This window comes from Chiloscyllium plagiosum, unplaced genomic scaffold, assembly GCF_037043375.1.
Source record: "Chiloscyllium plagiosum isolate Xiang-an unplaced genomic scaffold, Cpla_swu_hap1 HiC_scaffold_35, whole genome shotgun sequence".
NCBI lineage: Eukaryota > Metazoa > Chordata > Chondrichthyes > Orectolobiformes > Hemiscylliidae > Chiloscyllium > Chiloscyllium plagiosum.
Window position 1 is genome coordinate 19,972,719 of NW_028270173.1, and position 17,238 is coordinate 19,989,956.

Consider the following 17,238-nt stretch of genomic DNA (forward strand, 5'->3'; position numbering starts at 1 on the left):
GTATGTGTCTGTGTGCGTGTCTGTGTCTGTGTGTGTGTTTGTGTGTGTGTTTGTCTGTATGTGTGTGTGTCTATGTGTGTGTGTGTGTCTGTGTATGTGTGTGTCTGTGTGTGTGTTTGTGTGTGTGTTTGTGTGTGTGTGTGTCTGTGTATGTTTCTGTGTCTGTGTATGTGTGTGTCTGTGTGTTTCTGTGTATGTGTATGTGTGTGTGTGTGTATGTGTATGTCTGTGTATATGTATGTGTGTGTGTCTGTGTGTGTGTATGTATGTCTGTGTCTGTGTGTGTGGGGGGGGGTTCCTCCTGCTGCTCCTGTTCAGCCTCCTGTCCTGCTGCTGTGTCCCTTTAGCTGGAGTTGGCCCGCCGTTGGGACATGCCTTTCAGTAGGGGAGTGAAGATGGAGGGTCGCCTGTCCTCCTGGGCCCGGGGGGACACCCTCTTGGGTGTCAGTCCCGGTGGGAGGGGTGCTCGTTGCTCGTCCATTCGCTGCTCCTGCAGCCGCTGCAGCAGGTCGAAGAGAGCCTGGGAGCTGTAGGCCGGAGGCTCACAACGCTGGTCTTCAATCCGGGCACTGGCGGACTGTGGGGGTTTGGGGGGGGGGGGGGGTGGTGAGGGGACACAGAAAAAAAAAACAAACAACACCCCGTCACGCACGATTCCCAAACACCTTCCCTGGCCCCGGTTCTCCCCCCTCACCGCAATCCCATCACCCTTCTCCCCACCAAACTCCGCTCGACGTCCGCTACAGGGTCCTGAGCTCAAATCCCCTCCGCTCGCCCTCGGGCGGGGGCGGGGGGGGGGGGGAGATAGGGAGTGACCCTCGGCTGTTCGCGTTGCTGTGCCCCCACTGGGCATTGAGCGCCATCTTCCCAACCCCCTCCCCTCCCCCTCCCCTCCCCCACCCCAGCCCCTTTCGTGCTGTGCAAGGATTGCCGGCGACAGAAAACCGACACAGCAGCGGGAGTCAAGGCATGATCCTCGACATGGGATTGGTGGCTCGAAGACCAAAGCTCGGTCAGTGATTGGCTGGAGGACAGGCGAGGTCAGAGGGCACGGATGTTAAAAACCTGATGGGGTAAAAGGGAAGGTAAGTGGGATGTCGCCATTTGTTTCAATGGAATTTAAAATAGGCAACATTACAGGCCCTCGATGTGAAGCCAATCTGTGAAGCCCATCTCACCTACACCATTCCATTCTCGTCCATATGTCTGTCCAAACACCATTTAAATGCCCTTAATGTCGGTGAGTCTACTACTGTTGCAGGCAGGGTATTCCACACCCTTCCTACACTCTGAGTAAAGAAACTACCACTGACATCTGTCCTATATCTATCACCCCTCAATTTAAAGCTATGTCCCCTCGTGCTCGCCGTCACCATCTGAGGAAAAAGACCCTCCCTGTCCACCCTATCTAACCCTCTGATTATCCTGTATCTCTCAATTAAGTCACCTCTCAACCTCCTTCTCTCTAACGAAAACAGCCTCAAGTCCCTCAGCCTTTCCTCGTAAGACCTTCCCTCCATACCAGGCAACATCCTGGGATGGCTCAGTGGTTAGCACTGCTGCCTCACAGCACCAGGGACCTGGGTTCGATTCCACCCTCAGGTGACTGTCTGTCTGTGTGGAGTTTGCACACCCTCCCTGTGTCTGTGTGGGTTTCCTCCGGGTGCTCTGGTTTCCTCCCACAGTCCAAAGATGTGCAGGATGGTGAATTGACCATGCTAAATTGCCCGTAGTGTTAGGTGCATTAGTCAGAGGGGAAATGGGTCTGGGTGGGTTACTCTTCGGAGGGTCGGTTTGGACTGGTTGGGCCGAAGGGTCTGTTTCCACACTGTAGGGAATCTAATCTAAATCTCCTCTGAACCCTATCCAAAGCTTCCACATCCTCCCTATTACGCGGTGACCAGAACTGTACGCAATAGTCCAAGTGCGGCCACACCATAGTTTCATACAGCTGCAGCACGACCTCGTGGCTCCGAGACTCGATCCCTCTACCAGCGAAGGCTAGCACACCGTATGCCTTCTTAAAAACCCTGAATAGAGTGTTGTGGGGGAGGCAGGGACCACAGGGCATCGTCTCAGGGTAAGGAGTCCCACATTTCACACAGAGGTGAGGGGGAAATCTCCTCTCTCAGAGGGGAGTGAATCTGTGGATTTCTTTACTGAAGAGGCTGGGTCATTGAGTCTATTCAAGGCTGTGACTGACAGATTTTTTAATCAGGAAGGGAATGGAGGGTTGTGGGGAAAAGGCAGGGAAGTGGCTGACCATACAATCTCAGTTTCCCATTCCCGCTTTCTCTCCGTACCTCTTAGACCCTTTCGTCTCAAGGGACACATCTGGCTGCCTCTTGATTGCCCCCCCCCCCTCCCCCCCCACCATCTTCCTGTGGGAGAGAGAACCACTCTCTGAGTGAAGAAATTCTTCCCCATCTCCGTCCTGAATCGGTTGCCCCTCATTCTGAGACTGTGACCTTGCCTCCCCAACCCCCTCATCCCAGGCTTCCGCGTCATCGGGAACGCCCTTCCCGCATCTAGCCTGTCCAGTCCCGTCAGGATTTTCGACATTTCTACGGGACTCCCCCACATTATTCGAAATCCCGGTGAGTAAAGCCCCGGCCGAACCCAGTCTTTCCTTGCGCGCCTGTCCCGCCGAACCTGGGAACCGTCGCTGGACTCTCAGCCTCCTCCATCGCCAAACCCTTACCACCCGACGCCTGGAGGAAGAACGCCTCATCTTCCCCCTTGGGACCCTCCAACCCCAGGGCATCAATGTGGACTTCACCGGTTTCCCCATCTCCCCCACCCCCACCCCCACCACCTTATCCCAGTCCCAAATTTCCAACTCGGCACCGCCCTCTTGACCTATCCATCGTCCTTCCCATTTATCCGCTCCACCCTCCTCCCAACCCCCCTTCCATCTTCCTATCACATTCCCAGCCAACGTCCCCCCTCAACCCCACAGCCCCCTCCCATTTATCTCTCAGCTCCCCCACCCCCGGCCCACAAGCCTCATCCCTGATGAAGGGCTTATGCCCGAAACGTTGACTGTCCCGCTCCTCGGGTGCTGCCTGACCCTGCTGTGCTTTTCCAGTGCCACACTCTCGACACTGGACTCGCTCAGTAGCAACAGTGCCCTTCCTCAGAGCAGGAGACCGTAACCGCACCCAAGATGGGGCCTCACCATGGCTCTGTATAACTGCAGCGAGAAGGCAATGGGCTAACTCTGCCCTTAGTGGCCGACACCAAGGGCAATGGCTCAAAAGACCGCACCAAAACGAAAATGCCAAAATCCCAGAACGGGTACCTGGCTCCCAAAGGGAAGAGGAAGCAAGAATGGGCAGAGCAGCCGGGGAGGGTCTGAAATTGCTGAGCTCCGCGCGGGAGGGGGGGGGGGGTCGCCATCTGGCTGAGATGGCGAGTTCCCCCCACCACCCCACCCATCCCCCTCGGGAGAGTGCGGCAGACAGAAGGCGGATAGGTGGGCGCGAGTCGCGACGAGCTGGAGACGTTGGTAACGGGAGGTGCGGGTGGGTGGCATTGACCGTCGCCGAACCCGGGGTAACTCCGGAAGGAAACGTGGAAAATCAGGAATCCCGATCCCGTGTGCCTTCGTGATTTCTCCTCTCTCTCTCTCTCTCTCTCTCTCGCCCCCAGGCGAGGGCTGGATCGCGAGTTCACAAGTCAGACGGGGGGGAGGGGAGTCCCGCGCAGTGACGAGGGAGGAGAGGCTCGGGGGGAGGTGGGTGGTGGGGACGGCGGAGGTCAGGGGCCAGGAGGTCACGGGGGAATGTCTACACTCCTGGCAATCCCCCCACCTCCCTTGGCCATCGAGGATACATCTAGCTCTGCCTTCAAAGACAACGTAGAGGTTTCCACAGTCCAAGTGTTCTTAAGCGACAAAATTGGGTTGGCCTTCAGTCCTACCCCTGACACGCACCCCGCGCTCTGTGTGGAAACGTTGCCCATTTTGTATCTCTTCCCCACTCACCTGAAGCGTCTGTCCTCTAGTTTTAGACTCCCCTACCTGGAGTAGGCCTTATCTCTGCCTCTCAAGGTTTTATAAACCTCTACGCAAGTCACCCCTCAAGTCACCTATGCTGCAGGTGACAGTAAGTCCCAGCCTCCCCCTACAGCTCAAACACCTCTCCAAATGTTTTTCAATAACCAAATCGATTCTGACTAATAGGTAGCCATGTCCCTTTACAGAGCGTTACGTGGAAAACGTCCAGCCCGTTCGGTCCATCTACTCTGTGCTGGGCCCTGCTCCTCATTAACAAATCCTTCTGCTCCCGCCTCCCTCATAGAAAATCACAGTTTCCCTTTGAATGGATTAACACGATCCTCCAGGCGGCCTGCCCATTAGGACATTAGAATAGGTTAGATTCCCTACAGTGTGGAAACAGGCCCTTCGGCCCAACAAGTCCACACTGACCCTCTGAAGAGTAACCCACCCCAACCCTATATTTACCCCTGCCTAATGCACCTAACACAATTTAGCATGGCCAATTCACCTGACCTGCACCATCTTTGGACTGTGGGAGGAAACCGGAGCACCCGGAGGAAACCCACACAGACACGGGGAGAATGTGCAAACTCCACACAGTCAGTCGCCCGAGACTGGAATCGAACCCGGGTCCCTAGCGCTGTGAGGCAGCAGTGCTAACCACTGAGCCACCGTGCCGTATTCTTGACCCTGTCCTTTTTAGGTCATTTCGCCCGGATTCCCGATCTGAGTTATCCCGACCTCTTGGCATCATGGTAGCCCACAAAGCTACCAAGACACTGGAACAGCTCCTGACAACCCCTAAAGGACCCAGTACCTACAACCAGAAAAACTAATGTCATTTACAAAATACCCTGCAAGGACGGTGACTACATGGGACAGACAGGCAGGAAACTAGCCATCAGGGTACAGGAACACCAACTAGCCACCAAAAGATATGACCCACTATCACTAATACCCTTACACACAGACAAAGAGGAACACTAGTTTGCCTGGGATAACGCATCCATCCTGGGATAGGCTAAACAGAGACACTGACAGGAATTCCGAGAGGCCTGGCATTCAGACCGGAACTCCATCAATAAGTTGGAGAACTACAGCTTACTTTGCTCAAAAACTGCATGAATCCGTGTAAGATTCTGCAAATCCGTCTTTTGGATGAGAATCAGTCTGACCGTTGTGGTACAGACAGTCTCACAGGGAGCTAACGCCCACAATACATTCTCCAGGCCGACATGACACCAATTGTTAAAATTCACTTGTAAATGTAACTTCTAAAAAAGTTTTGCGCTTTACAAATGAAAGAACTGAAACCAACATGGTCATTCTAAAAGATGAGAGACTTAACAAACAATCCAGGTCTTTTTCAATGTATAATTCCAGTTACATCACACTGTAACCTTTAGCGACAAATTCTGTGTCTTACAATCTTATTCTCCACAATCACCAAAATAAACCTGTCGGGCTATAACCTGTGTGATTTTTAACTCCATCAATAAACCCATCGATTTGGACTCCATTTACCAATCTCTGAGAAACAGAACGCTAAGTGATATCACCCAACACAACAGACCGAGACATGTAAGTGGAAAGTGGGTCACCAACACCAGCGCTTCACCAGAGGCTCACTGACGATGTTACCGAGCATGGTGGCGAAAAGTCTGAGAACAAACCTTCCAGCTCAGCCAACAAACCTGGAATTATCAATGATAATCTTATATTTGCGTCCCCTAGATTTGGTATTCCCTCACTCACCTCCCGTTCCCTCCCATCTCCGTTCTCAAACCCCAACAAAGACTGCACTCATTACGACCCCTACCTTCCCAACTCACTCCCACTCCCCAACTGCCCCCGGACCACCTCCCAGTCATGGAGACGTACAGGCACGGGAAACAGACCCTTCGGCCCGACTCCTCCATGCCGACCAGATATCCTAACCTAATCGAGTTCCATTTGTCAGCACATCATTTTAAACCCTTCCGGTTCATTTGCACAGTTCTGGTGAGACGTGTTTACTTTGACACTCCATCACCCTTAGGATAAAGGCCAATATTAACATAAATAGCAAACAGGTCTGCAGCACATTATATAGACGGAGGCAATGTTGTCACGTATTGCAAAGGGATTGGAACATGAAGGGAGGGGTATGTTTCTACACTTGTACAGGCCAATGGTGAGACCACATCCAGAATGATGTGTGCAAAACTACCTTTGTCCTTTCTGACCCAGGACGTCAACTGGAAGGTAATCATTCCAGCAATACAGGCTGAAGGATGCCGTGAGGGATCCCTTGAAGGCCTGAATACAGAATTTATTGACAGGGTGGCTATGAAGGTGTTTAACATGCTTACTTTCATTGCTCAGTTCTTTGAGTGGAGGAGTTGGGAACATCACGTTGATGTTGTACAGGATGTTGGTGAGGCCACCTTTGGAATACTGTGCCCCATTCCGTTATAGGAAGGATGTTATTAAACTGGAGAGGGCTCAGAAGTGGTTGACCAGGATGTTACCGCGAACAGAGGGCTTTGGGTTGTAAGGAGAGGCTGGGACTCTTTTCTTGGGAGTGTAGGAGTTGAGACCTTACAGAGGTTTATAAAAGTCATGAGGGATATAGATAAGGTGCGTGGAAGGTGACTTTTCCCTAGGGGAGGCGATTTCAAGACCAGGGGTCAAAGTTCGGAGTTGAGAGGAGAAAGCTTTAAAAAAGACAGCAGGGGCAACTTTTTTTTACACAGAGCGTGGTTTGTGTGTGAGGAATGAGCTTCCACAGGAAGTGGTGGATGGGGGTCCATTTACAAAGTTTAAAAGACATCTGGATAAGTACATAAATAGGAAACGGTTTGGAGGGATATGGGCCAGGAGCAGGCAGGCGGGACTCGTTTAGTTTGGGATTATGGTCAGCATGGACTGGTTGCACCGAACGGCCTGTGTCTGTGCTGTATGAATATGGGGTGAGGGCCCGATCAGGTCACCATCATCGTGTTGGATGGTATAGCTGGTCTGAGGGGCCTGTTCATAGCTCTTCCCCCATCGGAACATTTCCGTTCCTCCGACCCAGCCTCACATTTTACCGCACTATACTCCACCTGCCAAATTCTTGCAAACCCCCAACCCCGCCTTAACCAGCTCACTTTGCAGACATTGAATCCAATTCACCTTCCTCTCCGTTTCTGTAACATCAGCAGATTTGTTTTGCATATATACTCAGCAGCGTCAGCCAGGTCAATAAATACACAGGACACAGAATAAACTCCCCCCAGCTCCCGGAAACGTCTTCCTGGGGTTTGCTAGAGGGTCACTTTTTGGCTCCTTCTTCAACATCGGAAACACCTTTTCAGATTCGCCCCTGAGGTATGGACATCACTGACCATGCCAGTCATAATTGCCCTCAAGAAAGTGGCAGTGTTGTATTAACCAGTATATAGGAAAAGCTTTTGGCTGTTAGATAAATATAGAGTTAGGGAGAATCATAGAGGTGTAAAGCACGGAAACAGACCCTTCGTTCCAACCTGTCCATGCCGACCAGATATCCCAATCCAATCCAGTCCCACCTGCCAGCATCCGGCCCATATCCCTCCAAGCCCTTCCTGTTCATATACCCATCCAGATGCCTCTTAAATGTTGCAATTGTATCAGCCTCCACCACATCCTCTGGCAGCTCATTCCACACACGTACCACCCTCTGTGTGAAAAAGTTGCACCTTAGGTCTCTTTTATATCTTTCCCCTCTCACCCTAAACCTATGCCCTCCAGCTCTAGACTCCCCAACCCCAGGGAACAGACTTTGTCTATTTATCCTATCCATGCCCCTCATGATTTTGTAAACCTCTATAAGGTCACCCCTCAGCCTCCGACGCTCCAGGGAAAACAGCCCCAACCTGTTCAGCCTCTCCCTGTAGCTCAAACCCAGCAAAGTTCTTGTAAATCTTTTCTGAACCCTTTCAAGTTTCACGACAACCTTCCTATTGCAGGGAGATCAGAACTGAAAGCAGTATCCCAAAAGTGGCCTAACCAATCTGATAAACTGAACGGGAATATGTTTGTTTTTGGAGGACACAGTGCCAGGACTTCAATAGAGTACTTCACCCTAAATGATTTTGAACGGAAAGGATGGATTGCAGTCAGTTTTTCCATCTACCAAATGATCATGAGTGAAACATTTTCACTGGATTTTAGTATAATAGAGAGGCAACATTATTGTGAAGTGCAGAATTAATAGGGGTTGACAGGGTTGTTAAGAAGGCATACGGTGTGTTAGCTTTTATTGGTAGAGGGATTGAGTTTCAGAGCCATGTGGTCATGCTGCAGCTGTACAAAACTCTGGTGAGGCCACACTTGGAATATTGTGTACAGTTTTGGTCACCACATTATAAGAAGGATGTGGAAGCTTTGGAAAGGGTGCAGAGGAGATTTACCAGGATGTTCCTGGTACGGAGGGAAGGTCTTATGAGGAAAGGCTGAGGAAACTGAGGCTGTTTTCATTGGAGAGAAGGTCGAGAGGTGACTTAATTGTGCCATATAAGATAATCAGAGGGTTAGATAGGGTGGACAGGGAGAGCCTTTTTCCCTCAGATGGTGACGGCAAGCACGAGGGGACATAGCTTTAAATTGAGGGGTGATAGATATAGGACAGACGTCAGAGGTAGTTTCTTTACTCAGAGAGTAGTAGGGGCGGGGAATACCCTGTCTGCAACAGGAGTAGACTCACCAACATTAAGGGCATTTAAATGGACATTGGAAAGGCATATGGACGAGAATGGAATAGTGTAGGTTAGATGGGCTTCAGATTGGCTTCACAGATTGGCACAGCATCGAGGGCTGAAGGGCCTGTACTGCGCTGGAAATATTCTACGTTCTAATTAAAATAGTGTTACTATGGCACAAGACTAAGGACTGAGCAAATACATATATCATTTCAAAATTCGTCTGTCAGTGCCTTGGGCACAACTGGAACTGGGTTACTATTCACCATGCATTTATTATTTTCCGCATGCCTTTCACTGAGTTAATGCCATTGGAGACAAATTATTCTGGTTACAATCACGGTGCCATCTGGAACACCTCCAGCTGGTGGGCGGGTAGACTCATTCACAGAGAGGGAGTCCCGGGATTCTGAACAGTGTCGGTGAAGGGACAGTCACATAGGAGCAATATCTTTTATCAATAGCTCCCAAGACACCATCCATCCATTAAACTGATAGCCACAATAACAAAGGGATTTCCTAAACACCTAATTAGTTAGTTCAAATTGAACACAAGTTTTTTTTCTCAAACTAATTGACAAGAGCAAACGTCACCCTGATGGAGCTGTCGGCGGAGTGGTCAAAGTTCACAATTTCCCTTGCACAATCACAGTCACTAGGCAGCTTCGATCCTCACTCCTCTCAGGTTAAAAACTGCAGACTTAAGTTTAACGAGTCACATCCTTTTCTTCAGAATATGATCCACTACATTTTTCCCGATATAGTAGATATTGAACTTGTACAGCCTTAAACTAAATATTCCATTTGCAAGAAATTCGTTACCTCAGTTATTTTAAGATGAGGTTATGTACTGCATGTAAACAGACCCTTCCGTCTATCTAGTCAATGTTGACCATAATCATAGAGTTCTTACCGTATAGAAACAGGCCATTTGGCCCAACAGGTCCACACCGACCCTCCGAAGAGTATCCCACCCAGATCCATTCCCCCTGCCCCATTACTCAACATTTACCCCCGACTAATGCAACTAACCTACACAACCCTGAACACTATGGGACAATTTAGCACGGCCAATCCACCCTAACCTACACATCCCTGAACACTATGGGACAATTTAGCACGGCCAATCCACCCTAACCTACACATCCCTGAACACTATGGGACAATTTAGCACGGCCAATCCATCCTAACCTACACACCCCTGAACACTGTGGGACAATTTAGCACGGCCAATCCACCCTAACCTACACATCCCTGAACACTATGGGACAATTTAGCATGGCCAATCCACCCTAACCTACACACCCCTGAACACTGTGGGACAATTTAGCACGGCCAATCCACCCTAACCTACACATCCCTGAACACTATGGGACAATTTAGCACGGCCAATCCACCCTAACCTACACACCCCTGAACACTGTGGGACAATTTAGCACGGCCAATCCACCCTAACCTACACATCCCTGAACACTATGGGAAAATTTAGCATGGCCAATCCACACTAACCTGCACATCCCTGAACACTATGGGGCAATTTAGCAGTGCCAATCCACCCTAACCTACACATCCCTGAACACTATGGGACAATTTAGCACGGCCAATCCACCCTAACCTACACATCCCTGAACACTATGGGACAATTTAGCTCGGCCAATCCACCCTAACCTACACATCCCTGAACACTATGGGGCAATTTAGCACGGCCAATCCACCCTAACCTACACATCCCTGAACACTATGGGGCAATTGAGCACGCCCAATCCCACCCTAACCTACACATCCCTGAACACTATGGGGCAATTGAGCACGCCCAATCCCACCCTAACCTACACATCTTTGGACTCTGGAAGGAAACCCACACAGACAGAGGGAGAGTTTGCAAACTCCACACAGACAGGGTGGAACCGAGCCCCTGGTCCCTAGTGCTGTGAGGCAGCAGTGCTAACCACTGAGCCACCGTCCTAAAGTAAACTAATCACACCGGCATGCCTCTGGACCATGTCCCTCCAAACCTTTCCTGTTCATGTGCTGATCCGAATGGTTTCTAAACGTTATGACTGTACCTGCATCCACCACTTCCTCTGGCAGTTGACTCCACACACACACACACACACACGAACCACTCTCTGTGTAAAAACAGCTGCTTGTGCCCTTTTTTAATCTTTCCCTTCTCAAGTTTAAAATATACCCCCTTGTTTTGAACTCACCCACCCAGGGAAAAGACTCTTGTCATTCACTTTATCCATACTCTCCTCACGATTTTATAAACCTCTATAAGGTCACCCCTCAGCCTCTGACGCTCCGGTCAAAAAAAGTCCCAGTTTTTCCAGTCAATTTTTATACCTTAAACCCTCCGTTCCCAGCAACATCCTGGTAAACCTTTTCTGAACCCTCTCCAGCTTAATAATATCCATCCCATAACAGGGCAACCAGAAACGAACACAGTATTCCAGAAGAAGTCTCACCAACCTCCTGTGCAACCTCAACGTGACGCCCCCAACTCCTGCACTCAAAGGTCTGAGCAATGTAGGCTCGGATGTTAAACACCCTCTTAACCACCCTGTCTACCTGTGATGCAAATTTCAAAGAATTACATACCTGAACCCCTAGGTCTCTATGTTCCTCAACACTACCACGAATTGTCTGAGGTTTAGAATTTGTTTTTTAACTAAAATGCAGCACCTCCTGTTTCTCCAAATCAAACCCCACCTGCAACCCCTCAGACCATTGACCTAATTGACCAAGATCCCCTGGAAATGTTCGATAACCTTCTGCGCTGTCCGCTACACCGCCAATTTTGGGTGTCATCCGCAAACTTACTAACCATGTTCTCATCCAAATCATTTATATAAATGACGAACAAACGTGGACCCAACACTGAAACCTGTGGAATATCGCTGGTCACAGGCCTCCAGTCTGAAAAGCGACCGTCTCTCTCCTACTGTCAAGCCAAGTTTGTATCCAACTGGCAAGCTCACCTCGAATCGCGATCTGTTTAAAAAATCCCGAAAGAACTGCGGATGCTGTAATTCTCAAACACAAACAGAAATTGCTGGAAAAACTCAGCAGGTCTGGCAGAGTTGGTGGAGAGAAGTTCTGAAGAAGGGTCATTGGACCCGAAGCGTTAACTCTGATTTCTCTCCAGGCCTGCTGAGCTTTTCCAGCAATTTCTATTTCATTTCATTTAGCCAAATATTATCTTGGTGACAAGTCTACACATTACCCAGTCAAAACGTCCATCCTAACTGATCAAGAACTTAATCCAGGTTTGTTCAATATATTTGCATAAGTTATAGGACCCTTTGATTTTTCACCGTAAACTCTGTGTCCGATGTATTCTCTCTCCCTAGCTGCCTGTCGAAAGATTGGGAGCTCCGAAAGCGAGCAGTTTCAAATAAACCTGTTGGACTGTAACTCGGTGTCACTTGATTTTTGATTTGATGTTTAAAGCAGTTCCCTCTGCTTTGAGGCAAAAGGTGACGCTGACTCCTGAAAACTCAGGCTCCCCCAGCCATTCCCTCATTGGGCGGCAGGTTGGCTCAGTGGTTCGCACCGCTGCCTCGCAGCACCAGGGACCCCAGGTTGGATCCCAGCCTCGGGGCGACTGTCTGTGTGGAGTTTGCACATTCTCCCCCCGTGTCTGCGTGGGTTTCCTCCCAAAGTCCAAAGATGTGTAGGTCGGGTGGATTGGCCATGCTAAACATTGCCCGTAGTGTCCAGGCTGGGTGGATTAGCAACAGGAAAATTCAGTGTTACAGGAATTGGGGTGGGTCTAGGTGGGATGCTCTTCAGAGGAGCAGGTGTGGCCTCGATGGGCCGAATTACCTACTTCCACACTGACAGGATTTTACAATAATGTCCTTAATGGGTCGCTCTTCCTCTGGTCGGTCTGTTTCCCTCCCCCATCGGCTGACAGCAGGCCCAGATTGATGCAACATCAGAGTCACCTTTGGCCTCAGAGCAGAGAGGGAGAGACCCACTCTGTCACTGCAACAGCAGCCCCTCACAAAGTCTCTGTTTCACTCACAGCAGTGACCTTTGGCCGATCCTGTGATTAAATCTTCCAGGGCATTTTGTTGACTTCGGGGGGGGGAACGCTTGCCCACAAAGTCTTGAGACCACTTATGCAGATCTCGAACAGTCGAGCCCCCAAACACTGACCCCTGTGGGACTTGTCTCGTTTACTGAAACTGTACGAACTCTTTGCTTCCTCTCAGTTAATCAATCCCTGATTAGTGTCAATAATTCAACCACACCACCATGGGGCACTACAACGAATGTCTTTGAAATCCAGGGCTCCATTCACTGGTTCCCCTTGATGCTCGTTAAATCCTCGCTTCCCTCTGGTAATCCCGCCTACGTTTATGGGTTCACTCTTAGAAATATGGCCGCCGGGAGGTGGGCACTGACTGAAGATTATTTCGACTGCTCTTCCCTCATGTTAACGGGGTCCTGCTGACAAAGTGGGGAGACCTTGAACCGTCAGGGAAAATTCCAAATCCTTTCTGCTTTCCAGAGAGAAGACCTTCCCAGCCTGTTCGGGCACCCCCCCCCCCCCACCCCCCTCCACCGCCCCTACCCCCACGACGATGCACATAACCCCCCTCAGGCCCCAGGCCGGGTTGACACGGTGGAGAAATGACACAACAGAAGTGGGCCTCGGCTTTAAGGCATGTAGTTGGCAGCCATCCCCACCAGAGGGAGCTGACTCCTGCAGTCACCGCGTCGCAGAAATGTACAGCATGGAAACAGACCCTTCGGTCCAACCCGCCCATGCCGACCTGATATCCCAACCCAATCTAGTCCCACCTGCCAGCGCCCGGCCCATGTCCCTCCAAACCCTTCCTATTCATATACCAATCCAGATGCCTTTTAAATGTTGCAATTGTACCAGCCTCCACCACATCCTCTGGCAGCTCATTCCATACACGTACCACCCTCTGTGAAAAAGTTGTCCCTTAGGTCTCTTTTATATCTTTCCCCTCTCACCCTAAACCTATGCCCTCTAGTTCTGGACTCCCCGACCCCAGGGAAAAGGCTTAGTCTATTTACCCTATCCATGCCCCTCATGATTTTGTAAACCTCTATAAGGTCACCCCTCAGCCTCCGACGTTCCAGGGAAAACAGCCCCAGCCTGTTCAGCCTCTCCCTGTAGCTCAAATCCTCCAACCCTGGCAACATCCTTGTAAATCTTTTCTGAACCCTTTCAAGTTTCACAACATCCTTCCGATAGGAAGGAGACCAGAATTGCACGCAATAGTGGCCTAACCAATGTCCTGTACAGCCGCAACATGACCTCCCAACTCCTGTACTCAATACTCTGACCAATAAAGGAAAGCATACCAAATGCCGCCTTCACTATCCTATCTACCTGCGACTCCACTTTCAAGGAGCTAAGAACCTGCACTCCAAGGTCTCTTTGTTCAGTAACACTCCCAAAGTTAGGGTTGGGATTAAGGTTAAAGCTAGGGTGATGATTAGGGTTAGATTTGAGGTGGGGTTAGTTTTTGGTTTGGGATTGGGGATTAGGGTTAGGATTAAGGTTGGGGTTTGGGTTAGGGTTTGAGTTAGTGTTGGGGTTTGGGTTAGGTTTAGGGTTAGGATTAGGGTTAGGGTTGATGCTGGGTTTAGGGTTGGGTTTGGGATTGGGATTAGGGTTAAGGTCAGGGTGATGGTTAGGGTTGGATTTGAGGTGGGTTCGTTTTTGGATTGGGATTGAGGGTTTGGTGTTAGGATTAGGGTAGGGTTAGGGTTAGGGTTGACATTTGGGTTAGGGTTAGGGTTAGGGTTGACTTTTGGGTTAGGGTTGGGGTTTGGGTTAGGGTTACGGTTAGAATTTGGGTTGGGGCTAGGGTTAGGGTTAAGGTTAGGACTAGGGTGATGGTTAAGGTTAGATTTGAGGTGGGGTTAGTTTTTGGGTTAGGATTGGGGTTTAGGGTTAGGATTAGGGTTAGGGTTAGGGTTGACATTTGGGTTAGGGTTGGGGTTAGGGTTTGGGTTGGGGTTTGGGGTTAGTGTTAGGGTTAGGGTTAGGGTTAGGGTTAGGATTAGGTTAGGGTTAGCTTTGGGGTTTGTGGTTAGTTTGTGATTTAGTGTTGGGGTTAGAGTTAGGGTTAGAGTTAGGACTTGACTTAGAGTTAGGGTGAGGGATGGGGTTTGGGTTAGAGCTGGGGTCAGGGTTAGCTTTGGGGTTTGTGGTTAGTGTTAGGGTTAGGTTTAAATTTAGTGTTGGGGTTAGGGTTAAGGTTGGGTTAGGGTTCGGGTTGGGTTTGGGATTCAGGGTTTGGGTTGAGTTTGGGGTTAGGGTTCAGGTTGGGTTTGGGGTTAGGGTTTGGGTTGGGTCTAGGGTTCAGGGTTCGGGGTTCGGGTTGGCTTTGGGGTTTTGGATTTGGGTTGGGTTCGGGGTTTGGGTTAGGGTTCGGGTTGGGTTTAGGGTTCAGGGTCGGTTTGGGTTTGGGTTGGGTTTGGGGTTAGGGTTCGGGTTGGGTTTGGGGTTAGGGTTTGGGTTGGGTCTAGGGTTCAGGGTTCGGGGTTCGGGTTGGCTTTGGGGTTTTGGATTTGGGTTGGGTTCGGGGTTTGGGTTAGGGTTCGGGTTGGGTTTAGGGTTCAGGGTCGGTTTGGGTTTGGGGTTCGGGGTTCAGGTTGGGTTTAGGGTTTGGGTTCGGGTTGGGTTTGGGGTTCGGGGCTCGGGTTGGGTTTGGGGTTCAGGGTTCGGGTTGGGTTTGGGTTTGGGGCTCGGGTTGGGTTTGGGGTTCGGGTTGGGTTTGGCGTTAGGGCTCGGGTTGGGTTTGGGGTTCGGGGCTCGGGTTGGGTTTGGGGTTCGGGTTGAGTTTGGGGTTCGGGTTGGGTTTGGCGTTAGGGCTCGGGTTGGGTTTGAGGTTCGGGGTTCAGGTTGGGTTTGAGGTTCGGGGTTCAGGTTGGGTTCGGGGTTCGGTTTGGGTTTAGAGTTCGGGTTGAGTTTGGGGTTCGGGTTGGGTTTAGCGTTAGGGCTCAGGTTGGGTTTGAGTTTCGGGGTTCAGGTTGTGTTTGGGGTTCGGGGTTCAGGTTGGGTTTGTGGCTCGGATTGGGTTAGGGGTTCGGGGTTCGTGTTGGGTTTGGGGTTAGGATAAGGGTTGGGTTTGGGGTTCGGGATTCGGATTGGGTTTGGGGTTTGGGGTTTGGGTTGGGTTTAGGGTTAGGGTTCGGGTTGGGTTTGGGGTTAGGATTAGAGTTGAGTTTGGGGTTTGGGGTTTGTGTTGGGTTTGGGGTTAGGGTTCGGGTTGGGTTTGGGGTTAGGGTTCGGATTGAGTTTGGGGTTCAGGGTTCGGGTTGGGTTTGGGGTTTGGGATTCGGGTTGGGTTTGGGATTATGGGTTCGGGTTGGGTTTGGGATTCTGGGTTCGGGTTGAGTTTGGGGTTAGGGTTCGGGTTGGGTTTGGGGTTTGGGGTTCAGGTTGGGTTTGGGGTTCAGATTGGGTTTGGGGTTAGGGTTCGGGTTGGGTTTGGGGTTCAGGGTTCGGGTTGGGTTTGGGGTTTGGGATTCGGGTTGGGTTTGGGATTATGGGTTCGGGTTGAGTTTGGGGTTAGGGTTCGGGTTGGGTTTGGGGTTTGGGGTTCAGGTTGGGTTTGGGGTTCAGATTGGATTTGGGGTTAGGGTTCGGGTTGGGTTTGGGGTTCAGGGTTGGGTTTGGGATTCTGGGTTCGGGTTGAGTTTGGGGTTAGGGTTCGGGTTGGGTTTGGGGTTCAGGGTTGGGTTTGGGATTCTGGGTTCGGGTTGAGTTTGGGGTTAGGGTTCGGGTTGGGTTTGGGGTTCAGGGTTGGGTTTGGGATTCTGGGTTCGGGTTGAGTTTGGGGTTAGGGTTCGGTTTGGGTTTGGGGTTCAGGGTTGGGTTTGGGGTTGGGGTTCAGATTGGGTTTGGGGTTAGGGTTCGGGTTGGGTTTGGGGTTCAGGGTTCGGGTTGGGTTTGGGGTTAGGGTTCGGGTTGGGTTTGGGGTTCAGGGTTGGGTTTGGGGTTGGGGTTCAGATTGGGTTTGGGGTTAGGGTTCGGGTTGGGTTTGGGGTTCAGGGTTCGGGTTGGGTTTGGGGTTCAGATTGGGTTTGGGGTTAGGGTTCGGGTTGGGTTTGGGGTTAGGGTTCGGGTTGGGTTTGGGGTTCAGATTGGGTTTGGGATTCTGGGTTCGGGTTGAGTTTGGGATTCGGGTTGGGTTTGGGATTCTGGGTTCGGGTTGAGTTTGGGGTTATGGTTCGGGTTGGGTTTGGGGTTAGGATTAGAGTTGAGTTTGGGGTTCGGGGTTTGTGTTGGGTTTGGGGTTAGGGTTCGGATTGGGTTTGGGGTTAGGGTTCGGTTTGGGTTTGGGGTTCAGGGTTCTGGTTGGGTTTGGGGTTCAGATTGGGTTTGGGGTTCGGGTTCGGGTTGGGGTTGGGATTCGGGTTGGGTTTGGGATTCTGGGTTCGGGTTGAGTTTGGGGTTAGGGTTCAGGTTGGGTTTGGGGTTTGGGGTTCGGATTGGGTTTGGGGTTAGGGTTCAGATTGGGTTTGGTGTTAGGGATCGGG

The 17,238-nt window shown here is 50.7% G+C and overlaps 1 protein-coding gene across 3 annotated transcripts in view; it reads right to left on the reverse strand.

Annotated features, from left to right (window-relative positions):
• Nucleotides 1–217: 217 nt before the first annotated feature.
• LOC122545724 (uncharacterized) overlaps nucleotides 218–17,238 on the reverse strand; it is a 67,782-nt gene continuing 50,761 nt past the window's right edge. For all 3 annotated transcript variants that reach the window (XM_087979345.1, XM_087979344.1, XM_087979343.1), the window contains one exon: nucleotides 218–577. In XM_087979345.1, coding sequence (XP_087835471.1) covers nucleotides 344–577 — 234 coding nt within the window. In that variant the 3' untranslated portion in view covers nucleotides 218–343. The remainder of the gene's footprint in view (nucleotides 578–17,238) is intronic.